At 49.7% G+C, this 16,977-nt stretch overlaps 1 protein-coding gene across 3 annotated transcripts; it reads right to left on the bottom strand.

The window, feature by feature from the left end:
• Window positions 1-1,971: 1,971 nt before the first annotated feature.
• On the bottom strand, window positions 1,972-12,275 carry ITPA (inosine triphosphatase). 3 transcript variants are annotated; one of them, XM_058685075.1, is made up of 8 exons: window positions 11,887-12,260; window positions 9,393-9,450; window positions 9,236-9,300; window positions 8,545-8,618; window positions 7,702-7,733; window positions 6,949-7,064; window positions 3,598-3,674; window positions 1,972-2,458 (listed from the first exon to the last, which is right to left on the bottom strand). In XM_058685075.1, exons 1-8 carry the CDS (start codon window positions 11,962-11,964, stop codon window positions 2,317-2,319), a joined length of 642 nt encoding a protein of 213 aa, XP_058541058.1. In that variant the 5' UTR covers window positions 11,965-12,260; the 3' UTR covers window positions 1,972-2,316. The 3 variants fall into 3 exon arrangements, with proteins under 3 accessions (XP_058541058.1, XP_058541059.1, XP_058541060.1); XM_058685076.1 differs by lacking the exon at window positions 9,393-9,450 and having other exon boundaries at window positions 11,887-12,275; XM_058685077.1 differs by lacking the exons at window positions 9,236-9,300; window positions 11,887-12,260 and adding an exon at window positions 9,566-10,315.
• Between the last annotated feature and the right edge of the window lie 4,702 nt (window positions 12,276-16,977).

The raw sequence follows: 16,977 nt of genomic DNA on the forward strand, positions 1-16,977 counted from the left end.
GGGCCAGTGAAGGGCCATGGCTGGTGGAGGAGAGAGCAGGGCTGATGGCCGTGAGCCTGGGTTCCCAGAGGCAGCTGCAGAGCAGCCCAACAGATTGAAAAACAGGCGCACGTAGGTCAGAGCTGCAGTTGCAACGTGTCCCCTCTGCTGAGTGGGTACAGATTTTATACGTCGGGGGGGTAGGGGTACGGGGGGGGGCAGGGGCTGCACTTTGCACCAGGGCCCTGAGAGTGGGGATGAACTGAAGTGGGAAGAATCCAAATGGCAGGATGCAGGGATTGGTCTGCCGGAGGGGAGAAGGTGCCGTGTTTCTGGCTTGGTCATTTGGTGGTTGGCCGGAGTCCATGGCGGCAGCAGGGAATACATATCTGAGACTCTGGCCATACCACTCTGCAGTGGTAGAGCACCTGGCTCACGGACCCCATCACACACCTTACAGGACTTTGGCTTGACAAATACACCACAGACCAAGGGAGACATCTGCTACCTCTAAATAATAACTAGATATGCTAAGAATTTCTGCCAACCAACAAAAAAAGACCACGACTCCCAACCCCCAATAGAAAAGAGGCAAACCTGCGGTGGGGGGCACCCAAACGGTAACAGGCGGCGACAATGCCCTTGGGTACCTGAGAAATGCAACCCGACGGTGAGATGGTATCTTCCACTTGTAACTGGCAACAATGACCCTGCCCTGGCTGGCTGGATGGCAGAGCGGGAGAGGTGTATCCCCGGGCGCGCTGACTGGAGGAATGGGGACCGGGCACAATCAAGACCCATCTTCCAACTGCACAACTGCTCCTGGGCAGGTGGCGTGGGTCCGAACACTCACGGCGCTGTGTGCGGGGATGGGTAGCTCAAGGTTAACAAAGGGGGACAGTGTCCTGTGGACCCAGGACATCACTTTAAGAGTTGAGTAGCAAGCACAGAGGGCTGCCCTGCCCTAAGCCCCAGGTCCCCACTCCATCCATGTGGCTCATGATCCTTTGGGGCCCCCTCCCCAGGGGCCTAGGTGTCCCCTGCAGGTAGGGCCTTATCCAGAATCACCAGGCCAGGAGCAGACAGGTCCCCAGTACCCCATGCCTGAGCCCAGTCAGACATCACTCACTACCAAGGAGACAACTAGAGAAGGCTGGGTCTGGCCCTGGCACTTCCTGGGGAGATAACCCAGCTGAGCCTCACAGGCAAGTGGGAAGCAAAGGAATGCTGTTCTGTCCTCACCCACACACAGTGATGCAGTTTCAGGGAGGAAACAACAGTTAAACTCAGGCCCTGGGCCATGCTGCCAGGACTGAGGAACAGTGACTGGAAGTGACATTCTCCAGAGCTGCCTGTGAGCACAGAAATAAGCCCGGGAGGGACTCCCAGCATTATGTTCTCCCCTCCCCCATTGCACACAACAGGCTTTTCTGAATATCCTCAGGGTGGGCACCTCCTCCTTATCAGAGAAACCTGCAGGGAAGGAAAGGGAGCCACCCCAGGCCCCTTAAAGTCCCGTCCAGAAAATGGCTTCACTGGGTCACAGCGAGGACCTGGGGCAGCTGAGACAAGCTTCCCGAAAAGCTTGGAGGCCCCAGGCTGAACCATGTCATGTCATCCCACTGGGGTCAAGATTCCACCCTGCTCCCCTGCCATACAAATGAACTTGGCATTATAATCATAAACCAACACTTTGGCTGCTCTAATGCCATAGTGAAATACTGCAAAAGCACTCAACATTCTGCACTGCCTGCCCCCAACCCAGCAAACACCATGGAGGCCAGCCGGGTGGTGGCATCCCACAACGGGTGGGTGGGCGGTGTGGATCTGGCCAAGAAAAGATCAGCTTGTGATCAGAGACTTCAAGAACGAAAGGAAAAGATGCACTACTCCAGCACCCTCAGCTGCCGCCCTTGTCCCACCATCACCCCCAACCTGAGAGGTTTCCTGCTCCTGCCAAAAGGGACTCGGGAGACAGACAACTGCCCAGGGCAGGTTTCAAAATGGACGTATCGTTTATTTTGGAGACAAGTGTCTTCCAGTACACTTACTTGTTGCATTTTTTACACATCTAGGGCTATTTGTGTGGTTCTTCCCAAAACCTCCATCCTGATGTGGCCAGGATAACATCCAAGGTCCTTTTAGGATCCTAAGTCAGGGGCTGCAGGAGGGACCACTGAATCCCCGAGGGCAAGAAAATGGTGTCCCTGCCCAAAGTTTCTCCAAGCAGAGCCAGCTGCTCCTCCAAGCAGGGCTGGTGAGGTGGTCTGAACACCCCTAGCAAGTGGGAACCCTGAAGGAAGTACTTGGAGGGGTGCCTGATGGGGGAGGTTCGGGCTAGCCTTCCCCAGATCCCCCGCCAGGGCGACTGTCACCGGCTACCGGAGGACTCAGGCTGCCAAAGTATTTCTGCAGCTCAAGCAGGGCCCGGAAGCGATGGGAGATGGTGTTCTTCTCAGCTTTGGGCATCTCTGCGTACCTAAGGGGCAACAGCAGCAGTTCAGAGGAGGCCGGATTCAGGGGGTGTTCATCCCTCACCTGCCCCGGAACCCCAAGCTCAAGGAGTCACTAGGAAAGGGTGGCGGGGCCACCAGCTCCTGACAGCCAGGGTTAATTTTTTAAAAAACTGGAGAGATTTTTAAATTCCCCTGTAGCTGGAAACCCATATTAATGAGTGCAGAAAGATGTTAGATTTGCTCTACTGTCCAAAAGTCATTAAGGGAAGCCAGGGACTGGGGGATAAGCTGCATATTTGATCAGCTTTGTCATCTGTTGACAGGAAGCAGTGGGGCCTGACAGAGCAAATACGACAGTCTCCTCTCATGTACTGCGGGGGTGGCACGGGACAGCCGGCCAGTGGCCACTCCTCCACATCAGGACTCTAGTGAGGTGAGAATCCCACACCCCTCTTGGGTACTTCAGAGCCATGCTGTCCGCTATGTGGCCACTAGCCACAAGCGGCCATTTGAATTGAAATCTACCACAATGGAGTAAAAATAATTTCAGTACCTCAGTCACCCTAACCACGTGTTGGATTGAACAGAGCGGACATAGAGCATTTCTGTCTCTTGCATTCTTGGACGGTGGGGCTTCATGTTGTCCTCAGCCCTGTTTGGCTATTGTGAGACCCCAGGCCACACTCCCTAAGGGCCCCTCTAGCCTGGAACACTTGAGTCCAATAATGGCCAACATGTCCAGTGTAAATAAAGGGGGTGGGTTCCCGTGACACACTGAGAACACTGGGCACCGTGGGGGTTTCATGCGGTGCCCACCAGAGGCTGTAAATATTAACGCTTTTCCAAACCAGATAGGGAAGTCGAATCATCCCACAGAACTGTCAGGGCGGAAAGGGGAAAGCACTGCAGTCCTGCAGCTGCTCCATGGCGAGCTGGAGCCCGGGCGCCCAGGACTCCCAGCTCCGCCCGGCTGCCCCTACGCTGGATACTGGCCCACTCGGATTCCTTGAGTCCACCCCAGCGGAGCTGCCTTCAGCTGGAACGGCAGCCCGTGGCCTGGCCCCGCCCGTGCCTGCGTGCCTGCACTGAGGTGGGGCGCTGACCCAACCCAGACTGTGGCTATCCTGACCCCACATCCCTGGGAGAAAATGGAGCTCCTTACGTCTGCTCGTATCCATCAGGCTGAAAACAAGGATCCCAGCCGAAGTCCCGGCAGCCTCGGGGCACCACAATCCGGCCCTGCCAGACGAAAGGGAGGGACAGGTATGTCACTGGCCATAGAGGAGATGCACTAGGAGAAGGGTAGTAGCCAGTGTGAGTTCAGTTTGGTTAAGCCCCATTTACTCAAAAGATATGGTTTCAAGGGGTCCATGGTACCTGCAAATGTTTGCTGAATACACAAATAATATGCAGTGGGGCAGCTCTCCCTTCTCTCTCTCTCTCGCTCTCTCTCTCTCTCTCACACACACACACACACACACACACACACACACACACGGAAGAATGACAAACTTGAGCCCACAGATACACTGATACCCCTGGGGCCACCTGCCCTCCCTAGCTTTCACAAACTGTGACCTCAATAAAGAAGAAAGTCAACTTGGAAAAACTGACAGAAAACATTTTCTCTTAATAGAAGTTATAAGGTGCCAAACTATGCAAAGAAGCCCTCGGCCTGCTACTCAATTTTTTTAAACAAATGTTTTATTTTTAGTGATAGAGAGAGGTAGACAGAGGGAGAGAGAGAATCCCAAGCAGGCTCTGCACTGTCCCTTGACGCGGGGCTCGATCTCACAATAGTGAAATCATGACCTGAGCTGAAATCAGGAATTGGATGCTTGACCAACTGAGCCACCCAGGCGCTCATTTTTATTATGCTAAGTGAAATAAATTGCTGCATTTCTCAAAATACAAAGGAGGCCCTAATAATTAAATGAAGAAACAGAAACCACTTAGCACAGTGTCCAGTACACAAATGAGTTCAGTAAATACTGGCTGTAATAGGCAAATTCCAACAGAAAAATGTTAACAAACAACAATTTAACTCAGCATCATGAGCTGTCATGTTGCCGTAAAAGTTAAAAAATAATAAGGGGCTCCTGGTGGCTCAGTCAGTTAAGCTCTTGATTTCAGATTCTTGATTTCGGCTCAGATCACAATCTCACGGTTTGTGAGCTCGAGCCCCGCACCGGGCTCTACACTGAAAGCGTGAAGCCTGTTGGAGATTCTCTCCCTCTCTTTCTGCCCCTTCCCTGCTCGTGCTCTGTCTCTCTCAAAATAAATTTAAAAACTTAAAAATAATAACAATAATAGTAATCTTAAAAATACAAGGGAAGCGGTGCCTGCGTGGCTCAGTGAGTGAAGCATCCATCTAGGTTTCTGCTGGAGTTGTGATTTCACAGTTCAGGAGTTTGAGCCTTGCGTAAGGCTCTGTGCTTACAGCTTCAGATCCTCCCTCTCCCTCTCCCTCTCCTCCTCCTCTACTTGCTCTCTTGGTCTTTCTCTCTCTCTCTCAAAGTAAATAAACTTAAAAAAAAATAAATACAAGGGAAGCGGCAGAGGATGAGGATGAGCCAGTAGCCCTAACTGCCAAACTGTTCAGACCAAAGGCAAATTCTGCTACCGCTAGTGGGGAGCTATGTGACCAAGGCCCACAGCTGACCACTCTGAACCTCACCCACACCACGAATGGTGGGGCAGGTAGTGTTCTCAGCACTGGGGTAATAGCAGGCCCAGCCTTACCCTCATAGAATGGGTCTCTTACGCAAAACAGGCTTTCCACCAGTCAACAGATTAACGATTACCAAATGCAAAGTGCCTTTGAGGGAACAGACAGGAAGCTGGGCTCAAGAACAACAGCATGCAGTAACCTAGATGAGGAACTCCATGAGGAGACACTTTAGCCACATACAAGTGCTGGGCAAGAACACTCCAGGTGGTAGATACAGCCGGTGTCAGGACCCAAGATGGGGAAGGGCTTGGCACGGGCGTTGCAGAAAAGACAACGTGACTGGGTTTAGAAAGCTCGAGTGAGAACAAATCCAGAAGAAACAAAGCCACCTCAGCGAAAGCAGAGGCTGGCCAGCAACAAAATGCGTGAAGCAGCCAGAGCTGCGGAGACAACAGGAAATAGGGAACGGGGACCCCAGGGAGCAAGCCCCATCAGCAGGGCCTGCAGTCATTCATACTTCTGATTTTCTAGAGAACATTTCTGTGAAAGTAGCAGACAACTACGACTAATTTTTCCCAGCAATTATGATCCAGCAATCCTGGCTCTGTTCGGCCAAGAGAACTGAGCACAAGATCTCAAGAGGTATCTGCACACCCATGTTCATAGCAGCATTATTCACAATAGCCGAATATGGAGGCAATTGAAACGCCCATCGATGGATAAATGGACAAAACAAATGTGAATATACATACAATGGATATTATTCAGCCTCAATAAAAAGGAGGAATTCTGTCACATGCTACAACACAAATGATCCATGATGGACATTATACTAAGAAATAAGCCAGCCACAAAAAAGACAAATACTGTACGTAGGATTCCACTTATAGGAGGGGCCTGAAGTTGCCAAACTCTTAGAAACAAAAGTGGAATACCAGTTGCCAGGGTTCAGTGGGGAGGGGAAAGGGGGAGTTTTTGCTCAATGGGTATAGTTTCAATTTTGCAGGATGAAAAAGTTCTAGAGATCTGTTGTACAACAGGGCACACATTCTCTCTCTCCCTCTGCCCCTTCTCCCCTGCACACACTCTCTCTAAAATTAAAAAAAAAAAAAAAAAAAATGTAACCAGCAGGGCATGATGAGATGTCTGTGGGCAACCCCCAGAGGAGCCTCTGGGGTATGGCTCTGTGGGCCACAGGAGACTCTGGATCTTATCATGAGAAGAAGGGACTGGCAGAGGAGTGATGTGCCAGAATGTATCCTCCCGACACAAGGATGAACAGCCGCACTGTCGGGGGAGCAGGCCAGCCCAAAAGGTGGTCTGGACCCTGTGAGAAGCACAGGGGTGTGTTTCTGAACCCAAGGGTGTGCTAGGCAGGCATGGGTGTGTTCAAGGGCAGCCAAGGAAGGAATGAGCTAGCCACAGGAACATGAAAAGTTGGAAAGGCTGTGAGATGCTCAAGGGAAGCTATAGCCTCAGCAGTTGGATAAAAAGACTTGAGCTGGAAGCAACTGGGGTTGTCCATGTAGCCCTGGGTGTTGTCACCTTCAGTTCCATATCTGCTTCCTAGAAGGGCACACAGTGCAGGGCTCTAGGTATACCAGGCCTCAACAGCCATGAGCCACTGTGTGTATCCCAGAAACAACAGCCTCAGAGGTCAAATAGATTTGGGGATTGACAGCACTTCAGGTTGTCATGCCCAGGGGCATGCCTGGGCAAAGCTCTGGGAACTAACTGGCCAGGAGGGCCCTTCCCACCACCCTCCTGCATTAGACCCTGGGCCATTGGCTCAAGCCACAGCACCCTCTGGTGGCACATGGGGGAACTATTATTCGTACGCACCGAGGTCCGGCCCCTGAACAGGCGCACTGGCTCGCTGGGGTCCCCAGTGCTGAGTGCAAACGTGCAGAGCGCATAGGCTGACTTGTCCTCAAACCCAGCCAAGAGCTGGTGGAGACCTGTGGGGGGGGGGGGGGGGGGGGGGGGGAAACAGTGATGGCTGTGCAGCTCAGCTCCCAGCCTTACTCCCCATCCCTGAGTCCCTGGACGGGGGAGCCACCAAATTTGGGGAGCTTATACATGTCGTCAGATAGGTTCCGTGCTTATAACCCTGGAAATTGGGTGACGGGCACATGGAGCTCATTATTCTATTCTACTACTGTATATGTTTGAAATGCTCCATAATATAAAGTGTTTTTAAGGCACCTAAGGAGGGGACATTTTGGCCCACAACGTGACAGGGTATGCAAGGGGCGGCCAGTCCCCCAGCCCAGGCCCAGGCCCTCGCTAAGGCAAGGACAGGCCAGCAGTCAATAGGGCCAGCCCTCTCAGCCAGAATAAACTGCAGCCCCTTTGTCTCCAAAACTCACAGCACCCCCACTCCCACTCCCATCTTCTCAGAGCTCCCTGGAGCTGGGTGTGTGTAGGGAGAGTGGCAGCTGCTCCTTATAGATAGTGAAACAGATGAACACAGGCTCCATGGTGGGGGCTAGAACCTGAGATTCCTGATTACTAGTTGGGATTCCTCCACTGGACCACCTCCAGATTCTCAATTCCCAATAGATAAAAGAAGAGAATAATAAAGGAGATTAATACCTTCAGGCTTTAACTTCTCCAGAAACCACTTTCTGCAAGAGAAACGAAGGTGAATCAGACAACAGGAGCAGCTGGAGCTTCCTACCATCTTCTCTGGGCTGCACTCCCCAGGGAGTAGAGCCCTGGGACGGCCACGTGACAGGGCAGAAAATGCCGCAATTCAAAATGAAGAGAAATAATAGGAAAAAGGATGGAGGCATACAGGCAATGCACAGATCAATAAACCTATGAAGACCTCAACCTCACTGGTAATTAGAAAAATGCAAACTAAAACCAAATGTGGTAACACTTCACATCCCCCACACTGCAAAACACTGAAGCCCTAATAAGCGCCGGTGAGGGTATGGTGCAACATACGTAAGGTGCAGCTGCCCCGGCAGACATACTGGCGATCCAAAAGTTCAGCATATACATATCCAAAACCCAGCAAAAGCACTTCTGTGCGTATGTCCTCCAACCCCGGCCAAGGGTATTCAAATCGGGGTATTTGTATCCTAGAGATACACAAGGACCATCTGAGGGTGTCCAGGGCGCTGGACAGTTTTAAGGAAATCCATTTTCAGATCTCAACTTCCTTATTTCCTTTTTCCTGAAATTGATCTGCCACGAATGTACCTCTCCAGCGGGTGGGTTCCTCTTGCCCATCTCCACTTACACAATCACATTCTCACACTTTACAAAAGAAAGAAAGGCATGCCTCTCCCCCATCCCTAATCCCTTCTCGGGACAATGTGAAATATTGGTGCTGACACCAAGACAGTGAATGACCCACAGTATTAGGTAACCAATCATTTCAAAGTTGAGGTGGTTTTGTGGCCAGGCGCCTGCAAGGGGAGCACTCACATGTAGGGGCCAGGGAGGCCCCCAAGGGCGTTGAAGCACAGACAGGTGTCCTCCACCAGTACGGGCCCCTGCACCTGCAGCACATGGAAATGGAGCCCTGAGACCTGTGACCAGGAGTAGGCCCTGTCCCTAGCCTGAATTCCTAGGCCACCCTGGCTGGGGCCAGACACACAGCTAGTTGTGATCTGTAGCAGCAGGAAACAGCTACAGGAAACAGCCCTTGGGTAATCTCTTATCTTCACTTTAGAGATAGGAACACCAAAAACTTGGCAGGTTGTAAAGCTTATTCCAGGCACAGCAACAGGAGAGCTGAAAGCTGAGATTCACACTCAGGCTCTTCATAAAGTGCTCTTTCTCAATTCCACAGAGATGTGTGAGTGCAGCGGTAGATAGATGTGTGTGGGGACAATGTAGGGATTGGAATGTATGTATCTGAAAATCAGAGAGAGAAGTGTGTGTGTGTGTGTGTGTGTGTGTGTGTGTGTGTGTGTGGTGGTCTGGGAGATACTATGCAGTCAATGTTGAGAAGAAAGAAACATTAATTGGCCCCAATCTAGCTGGCCTGGGCAGGTCCTTGAAGTTCTGACCAACTGTGCCCACCCTATTATTCTCTGCCTGAGCCCAGCAGGCACAGCCCCCAGGAGCCCCCAGGACAAGAGGAACAAGTATGGGACACGCGAGGAACAAGCACCTGGCGAGCTGCCTCCTGACACTTCTGTATGGAAATCTCATCAGGCTCTCCCTGGTACTCTGGCACTTATTGGAGAAACAGACACACAGAGAGTCAGGTCACAGGGAGACAGAGAAATGGAACGAGTTTTCAAAAATAAAACAAAACAGAGACATACGGTCAATCTTCTGTGCCACCAAAGTGCACGGAAACTTATCTCCCAGAATCTGAATGACCTGTTCCAAAATGAAAGAACATTTATCACCATTTGTTAACAATTTCCCCATACTACACAAGCTGTCGTCCACTTTTCTCTTCAGGTAATTCTCGGGCCAGTCCCCTCAGGCTTACCAAATTAGGCCCATGAGCCTCACTCCAGACTTCAGGGCCCCACTCCAGCAGGTCAGCTTCCCCATCTGCTCAGCCTCCTACCCCTCCTACTTCAGGTCTCTCTGTTCATGTTAACCAGCTACCCGGAATACCCTCTCCCCTTCTCCCCGCTCCCTGCAACTCTACCTAGCCTCCTATTCCAGTTCTCGATCGGGGGTTACCCAGAATTCAAGAAGCCTGTAAACCTGGATGGGAAAAAATACCTTTTTATTTTCACTACTCCCTAGCTGAAATTTAGCATCTTTTCCAATTGTGAATATAGAAAACCAAAACAGCGTCAGCAGTTCCTGTGACCTTTAAATCTATTAAAATCACACACGTGGGGTTGAGCATCCATTCGTTTCAGCTCAGGTCATGATCCCAGGGTTGTGGGATTGAGCCCTGCATCAGGCTCCATAGTAAATGTGAAGCCTGCTTAGGATTCTCTCCCTCTGCCTTCTCTTCTGCTCACTCTCTCTCTAAAAATAAAAAATAAAATCACACATGTTGTCATATTCCATTATAGCTAGAGCAGAATCTCACAATATTTACAATACTCTTTTAAAATTATGGTAACGGAGGCACCTGGGTGGCTCAATCGGTTAAGCCTCCAACTTCAGTGCAGGTCATGATCTCACGATTAAGTGAGTTTGAGCCCCGAGTTGGGCTCTGTGCTGACAGCTCAGAGCCTGGAGCCTGCTTTGGATTCTGTGTCTCCTTCTCTCTACCCCCCCCCACCTCCCCCCCCCCCCCCGCCCCCGTTCGTGCTCTGTCACTCTCTACTCAAAAATAAATAAACATTAAAAAAATAATAAATGAATAAAATAAAAGTATGGTAACTACACATTGCTAGATTGAATCCTTTAATGCGTTAATAAAGTATATGTTAACTAGATCACAAACATGTATATTTTGAACTTTCTTTCCTTTTTTTTTTTTTAAGTTTATTTATTTGTTTTGAGAGAGAGAGCGCACAAGCTGGGGAGCGGCAGAGAGAGGGAGAGACAGAATCCCAAGCAGGTTCCATGCCATCACCACACAGCCTGATGCAGGGCTCGAACTCACCAACTGTGAGATCATGACCTGAGCCAAGCTCAAAAGTTAGACACTTAACCAACTGCGCCACCCAGGCGCCCCTACAAATATTTATATTTTGAGAATTGTACAAGAGAATTTCCTTTGTGATGGTGCTCTGTTCAGCGTGTCACTACTTGTCTGTTTGACTGGTCTGGCCTCAAGATCCCAAACTTTTCATTAGCACAGGGCTCTGGCTCCTGAGTAGGACACCCTATACTGGTACAAAAGTGCTATCATTCTCTATACTGCAGACAAATGAAGAGGCCCCTAATGACTGCATCCCACTCGTCTGCCTCAGACATATCTAGCGGATGTCACCGATTTTGCACCATGACTCACCTCCTTGGCCATGGCTGACTGAGCAGGGGCAAACCCTTGACCAAAGCAAAGCTAATCAGAGCTAATGTATGGCAGAAGCCTCACTGCCCCCTCCAGCAGGAGGGAAGAAAGCAGAAAAACACCAGCAGGAAAGGGATGAGCATCCAGAGAGAACTACAAGGACTAGATAGGCCCTTGAGAGGCTCAAGTCTTGTGAGACATCACATTGTAACACTGTATTACTAGGAAAAGTCACCTGGTGGTTTATATAAACTTCTGGTGTCCCTATTACTTGCTGCCAAAGGCTATCCGTCCACCCGCACAATCCTCACAGCTAGCCACAAATTCCCAGAGGCAGGAACTCTGGATCCATTGCCTCTCTCACTCCTCCACCCAACTGGTTTGTGAAACAGACCTCTCAAACCATCCCCATTTCACAGAGAAGGAAACAGGCTTGGAGAGGCTGAGGACCACATTTCTGAACCGTGGTGGGGCGTGGACGGCTCAGTTTGGATGCCTGCCCCACGCGTTGTCTGGCACTCCTGGGTCCGCAGGGCGGCCTGGATCAGCTCCAGAGGGGTGTCAAGAGGCACGGTTTGGGGTCTAGCTTAATAGGTGACCACTGGCACAGGTACTATGGACCCGGCACTCCTTTGGCTCCCGCAACCCCGAGCTCACAAGCCCGGATCTGTCAACGCCTTCATTCTATCAAGGCCAACCACCGGCCGCCCCACTCCGCACACAAGGCTGTTTCACTCCACGAGGCCCAGCCCGTTCCACACGCCCGGGTCCGCCTCTCCGTGCCCCCTCCACCTGGAGACCGCTTCTCTCCGCCCTATCCTCAGCGGGCCCTGCCACACGCTACCCCCCAGCCGCCTACTGGTCGGCCTCCCGCGGCCTCCCGGCACCTCCTCCAGCTTCTTGGCGTTCCCCGTGACAAACACGATCTTCTTCCCGGCTAAGGGGGCCGCCATGCCGAACCGCATGCATGACCCACAGGAAGCCCCTTTGCCTCGGGTGGCAGGCACTTCCGGCTGGCGCGCGGAAGCGGGCGGCACGGCTTCCGGCTTAGCGTCCCGGACGAGGCAGCTTTAAGGCTCCCGGGAAGCGCGTCCTCTGTGAGCGGCAGCCTAGCTGCCTTTGGGGCGAGAAGTCCGCGCTGGGGGACCGGCTTCCTTGCTCAGATTCCGGGAGCAGAGCGCCTCTTATCTGGTTGAACAGCCTGGGGCGCCGGGCGCTAGAAGGGGGGAAAATGGCGCGGCCCTTCTGCGCCGGAATTGCGAGGTCTTCCAGAGACTGGCGGTCGAGACCAGGCCCTCCCGCCAAGGGGCGCTCTTTTCGAGGACCGGAAGAGACCATTGCAACCACCGCCCCCTACCCTGCTTTCTCCCCACTCTGGGAAGGGAGCACCGAGGGAGGCTAAGAACCTTCACGGTAATGAGCTGCAGTCTTGTGCTCTGGGCGGTTCGCGTTCTCCGCGGGCGCCTCCAAATCTGCCTCTGAGAGCTGTTTCCTTCCGGGCAAGGGCTGCAAACCTGGGTCTTTATCCTGACCTCATCTTCAGCCCCACTCCCGTCTCTCCTTTCCCGTCAAGTCTGACCGTGGGTTAAAAACAAAAACAAAACTTGTTTTAAATTAAGATATAATTAACATATAATACTACATCAGTTTCAGGTGTGCAACTAATGGCTTGATCTTTGTATACATTTGGAGGCGTTCACCTCCGTAAGTCTGGTTAACATCGATCACCTTATGTATTTTTTCTTGTGATGAGAACTTTTTAGATTGACTCTCACTAACTTTAAAATATGCAGTACGTAGTCAACGTGCTACCATGCTGTACATCTCCGGGATTATTTATTTTACAACTGGAAGTTTGTACCTGTCAACCCCCTTCACCCATTCTCCAGTCATCCAACTACCAGTCTGTTCTCGTTAACTATGAGTTTGTTTGTTTGTTTGTTTGTTTGTTTGTTTGTTTTAAATATTTATTTTTGAGAGAGCGTCAGCGGGGGAAGAGCAGAGAAAGAGAGGGAGACAGAGGATCCCAAGTGGGCTTTGCACTGACAGCAGCGAGTCGCATGTGGGGCTTGAACTTACCCTGAGATCATGACCTGAGCTGAAGTTGAGGGTCAACTGACTGAGCCACCCAGCCGCCCCTGTTTTCTTTTTTTTTTTTTAATTTTTTTTTTTAACGTTTATTTAATTTTGAGACAGAGAGACAGAGCATGAACGGGGGAGGGTCAGAGAGAGGGAGACACAGAATCTGAAACAGGCTCCAGGTTCTGAGCTGTCAGCACAGAGTCCGATGCGGGGCTCGAACTCACGGACCGCGAGATCATGACCTGAGCCGAAGTCGGACGCTTAACCGACCGAGCTACCCAGGCGCCCCTGTTTTCATTTTTTTAGATCCCGCTACTTGCCTTTGAATTTAAATTTGGCATAGCCTAAAACAAACCTGGTCTTTTCACCTGTCTCCCAGGCTTGAGACCTCCGTGTTTTGACTCCATCATTCCCTCATCCCTACAGCCTCTCAGATCCATCATGCCTTCTCCATGCCCACTGCCTCAGCCAGTTCTTTGCATCCCTAAAACAGTGAAGGGGTACAGGATGAGATGCCCCAAAATGTGCCACTGTGGCACAAAGATTATTCCGAGTTAAAAGTAATGAAAACGCAATCGATGCAGGAAACGCTCTCTATCTCCCCACCCCACCCCCCCAACTGCCTAAATTTACATTGGAAAGGAGAGTCTGCAACAGGAAGAGAAGTATTAATTAACAGAGACCCCCCCCCCTTTATGAAGGCATTTATCTGCATAATAGAGCAACCTTGTTTTTTCCAAATATCTCTTTTCACCTTGCTAATGAGTTTTCTTCCCTTTGTATCCTCAGTCCCCTACCCCTTCTCCTCCTAGTGAGCCTCACATTGCCCCTTTGTCTTATTGGAGGCAGCAATTTCATTGTCTTGGAATGTCTTGTCTATGTGGATTCCCTGTACACATGCCTTTTAAATGTGATTTTTCTTGGGGCGCCTGGGTGGCTCAGCCAGTTGAACGTCCGACTTCGTCCCAGGTCACAATCTTGCGGTTTGTGAGTTTGAGCCCCGCATCAGGCTCTGTGCTTGGAGCCTGCTTCTGATTCTGTGTCTCCCTATCTGTCTACTCCTCCCCTGTTCACGCTCTGTCTCTGTCTCTCTTTATCTCTCAAAAACACTAAAAAAAAATTTTTTAAATGTGGTTTTCTCCTCTTAATCTCTCATGTCAATTTGATTCTAAATCCTTCTAGGAGGACTGTAGGACAGAGGAAGTTCTTTCTCCCTGACAGTACAAAGAGTAGGGAGTGCCCCCAGCAGACCCACCTGTACCAGAGGCCTTGACCCACTGCTGACATCCCCAGTGAACAAATCACCTGTCTCCTTCCTCCAGGGACTCAGCAAGGGCAGATTCAGGGTGGTTCTTTACTGGTGAGGAAACTCCTGACAGAGCATCAGAAGTCAGAGGTCTGTCAGTGCCTGGATGAGTTATTTTGCTTAATGTTCTTGTCCTCTGATAATCCCTTTTTTTTTTAGACCCTCAAATTTGTCAGGGAATATCGAAAAATTCCCATGTTCTCTAAAAACCTTTGCTCAATGACGTTACCATAGCAGGAATGTTGCAGAGGCCAAAAGGCATTACTGTGCCCTGGGGGGGGGGGGGGGGGGGGATGGGGTCTGAAGTTTCCTGTTTAGGCAATTTGATGAGGCAATGTACGAGGGTCCTTGGAGTTCGTCTGAACATAGTGGGTTAGATTCAGGGAGTGAGTGGCCCTTCCTTTGTGTCATCTGTCTTCCTTCTTCATGATGTCATTGGGAATCCCCAGGGGAGCTCTCCCCAGGGAGCAAAGCTGAGCTCCTGGTTGTGGAAAGCTTCAGCTACAGCCTCAGGCAAGAAGCTCTTCACCTGGGACGTGTGTCCCTGTACCACACAAACAAATACCATGCAATATGGTCAGTGGAAGGACCCTGGGAGCACTGGGTGCTAGGGGAATCATCACTGAGGTTGGAGAGGTGTGGACAGTCACCCAGCAAACCGTTGGAGCCCATCAAGGGTTATTAAGCAGGGAATATTGTGAGTGGGTATTCGCTTTAGCTACACCTCACTCTAAAGCTGAAGGCCTAGGAGTATAAGAGCTTGTGGGGAGAGAGGAGATACATGAATACCTGTAATTCATGCAAAAGTTTGTGTATATGTAATCTTTAGTCGGGACTCTTGTTTGCAATGACAGAGATCCTCCTAGTCAACAACAAAACGAAAAAGAAATGTACTGATTTAACTGATGAGCGAAGGTATAAAGAGACAGTCAAGTTCATAGAAGAGAGCGAAAGGGGATTGCAGTAGTTCATTAAACGAACTATGCTTGAGTTCAACTATGTGAATTTTTACCTCCTAAAATTTAGTAAGGACTATAACAGGAAATCTCTTTGGAATCACACACCCTTCCGTTGTGAGGGAAATCCCGTTAAGCAAAGAAGGATGATTCTTGCTCTCAAAGGAGCTCGTGAGGTCCTGTCAATTCTACCTCTGAGATAGTTCTTCAGTCAGTCCCCTCCTCTCTACCCCCACTGCTACTGTCATGAACCCAGCCCTATTTTGTTCATACCTAGACCCGGGCGGCAGCAGCTGTCTCCCTGTTCTCCCTGCTGTCTTCCACCCCCTCCACAAATCTTAATGACATGCTTGGGCTCCAGGATTCTGAGAACCTGAGAACTAAATGAAAGCTGTAAAAATTATATCTGTTTGAGGCAGCGAGGAAGAGTTCTCTCTATTGGCTGTTGCTTTGCCCTTCCAGAAACTTTCTATGCATGTGCAAATTACACACAAAAATGTATGACGTTTTAATTTTTAGGTTTTAGAGGAAGTTTATGTATTTTATCAATCTCTACATCCAATGTGGGGCTCAAACCCATGACCCTGAGATCAATTGAGCCAGCCACATGCCCTGTGTATTTTTTAGTGTTTTGTTGTTGTTGTTGTTAGTTTTTGTTTTTGAGAGAGCGAGTGAGCAAGGAGGAGAGAGGCAAAGGGAGACAGAAGGAATCTCAAGCAGGCTTCCTGCTTGGTGTGGAGCCTGAAGTGGGGCTCCATTCCACGGACCCTGGGATCAAGACCTGAGCTGAACTCAAGAGTTGGATGCTCAACCAACTGAGCCATCCAGGCACTGCCATAATTTTTAATTTTCAATAAAACTTTTTTTTTGGGAAATTTCAACTTATGCAAAAATGTCAAACTTAGCAAAATATGGAAAAAAGCCCCATTACCCAAATTTAACAATTTTAAACATTTGCTATTTTTATTTCACCTATCCTGGCCTGTTTGCTTGCTTAAAATTTAAAAATGTGAATTATGAAATTTCCAAAGTTACAGAAAATAATAAAATAGATGCTGAAGTTTCCAATATTCCAACATAACAGATATTAAACTTTTAACATGGTACCATCTTTTTTCAAATCTTACACTTCATACCATTGGTCCTTTGATCTTTGTGTTATTACACACACAAAAACTTCATATTACTGTTACAGCAAATTCCCAGCAGTTGCTATTTGCTTGTTAAAAAATCTTGGAAGAGTGCCTGGTTGGCTCAATTGGTTAAACATCTGACTCTTAGTTTTGGGTCAGGACATGACTTCACAGTTGGTGGGATCAAGCCCCATGTGGGGCTCTGCACTGTCAGCTTGGTATTCTCTCTCCTCTCTCTGCCCCTTTGTCCACTCTTGCACGCTCTCCCAAAATAAATAAACATTTAAAAAAATTATTGAGTTCACATCCTGTCCCCTGTTTTTTTTTTCCAAACAACTTTATTGAAGTATAATTTTTTTCCTAGTTTTTAAGTAATTCTTTTTTTTTTTAATTTTTAATTTTATTTTAGAGAGGGAGGGAGAGAGCACAAGCAGGGGAGAGGGACAGATGGAGAGAGAGAATTTTAAACAGGCTTCACTCTCAACGCAGACCCCAATAAGG

Source organism: Neofelis nebulosa, chromosome 9 (genome assembly GCF_028018385.1).
Source record: "Neofelis nebulosa isolate mNeoNeb1 chromosome 9, mNeoNeb1.pri, whole genome shotgun sequence".
Lineage (NCBI taxonomy): Eukaryota > Metazoa > Chordata > Mammalia > Carnivora > Felidae > Neofelis > Neofelis nebulosa.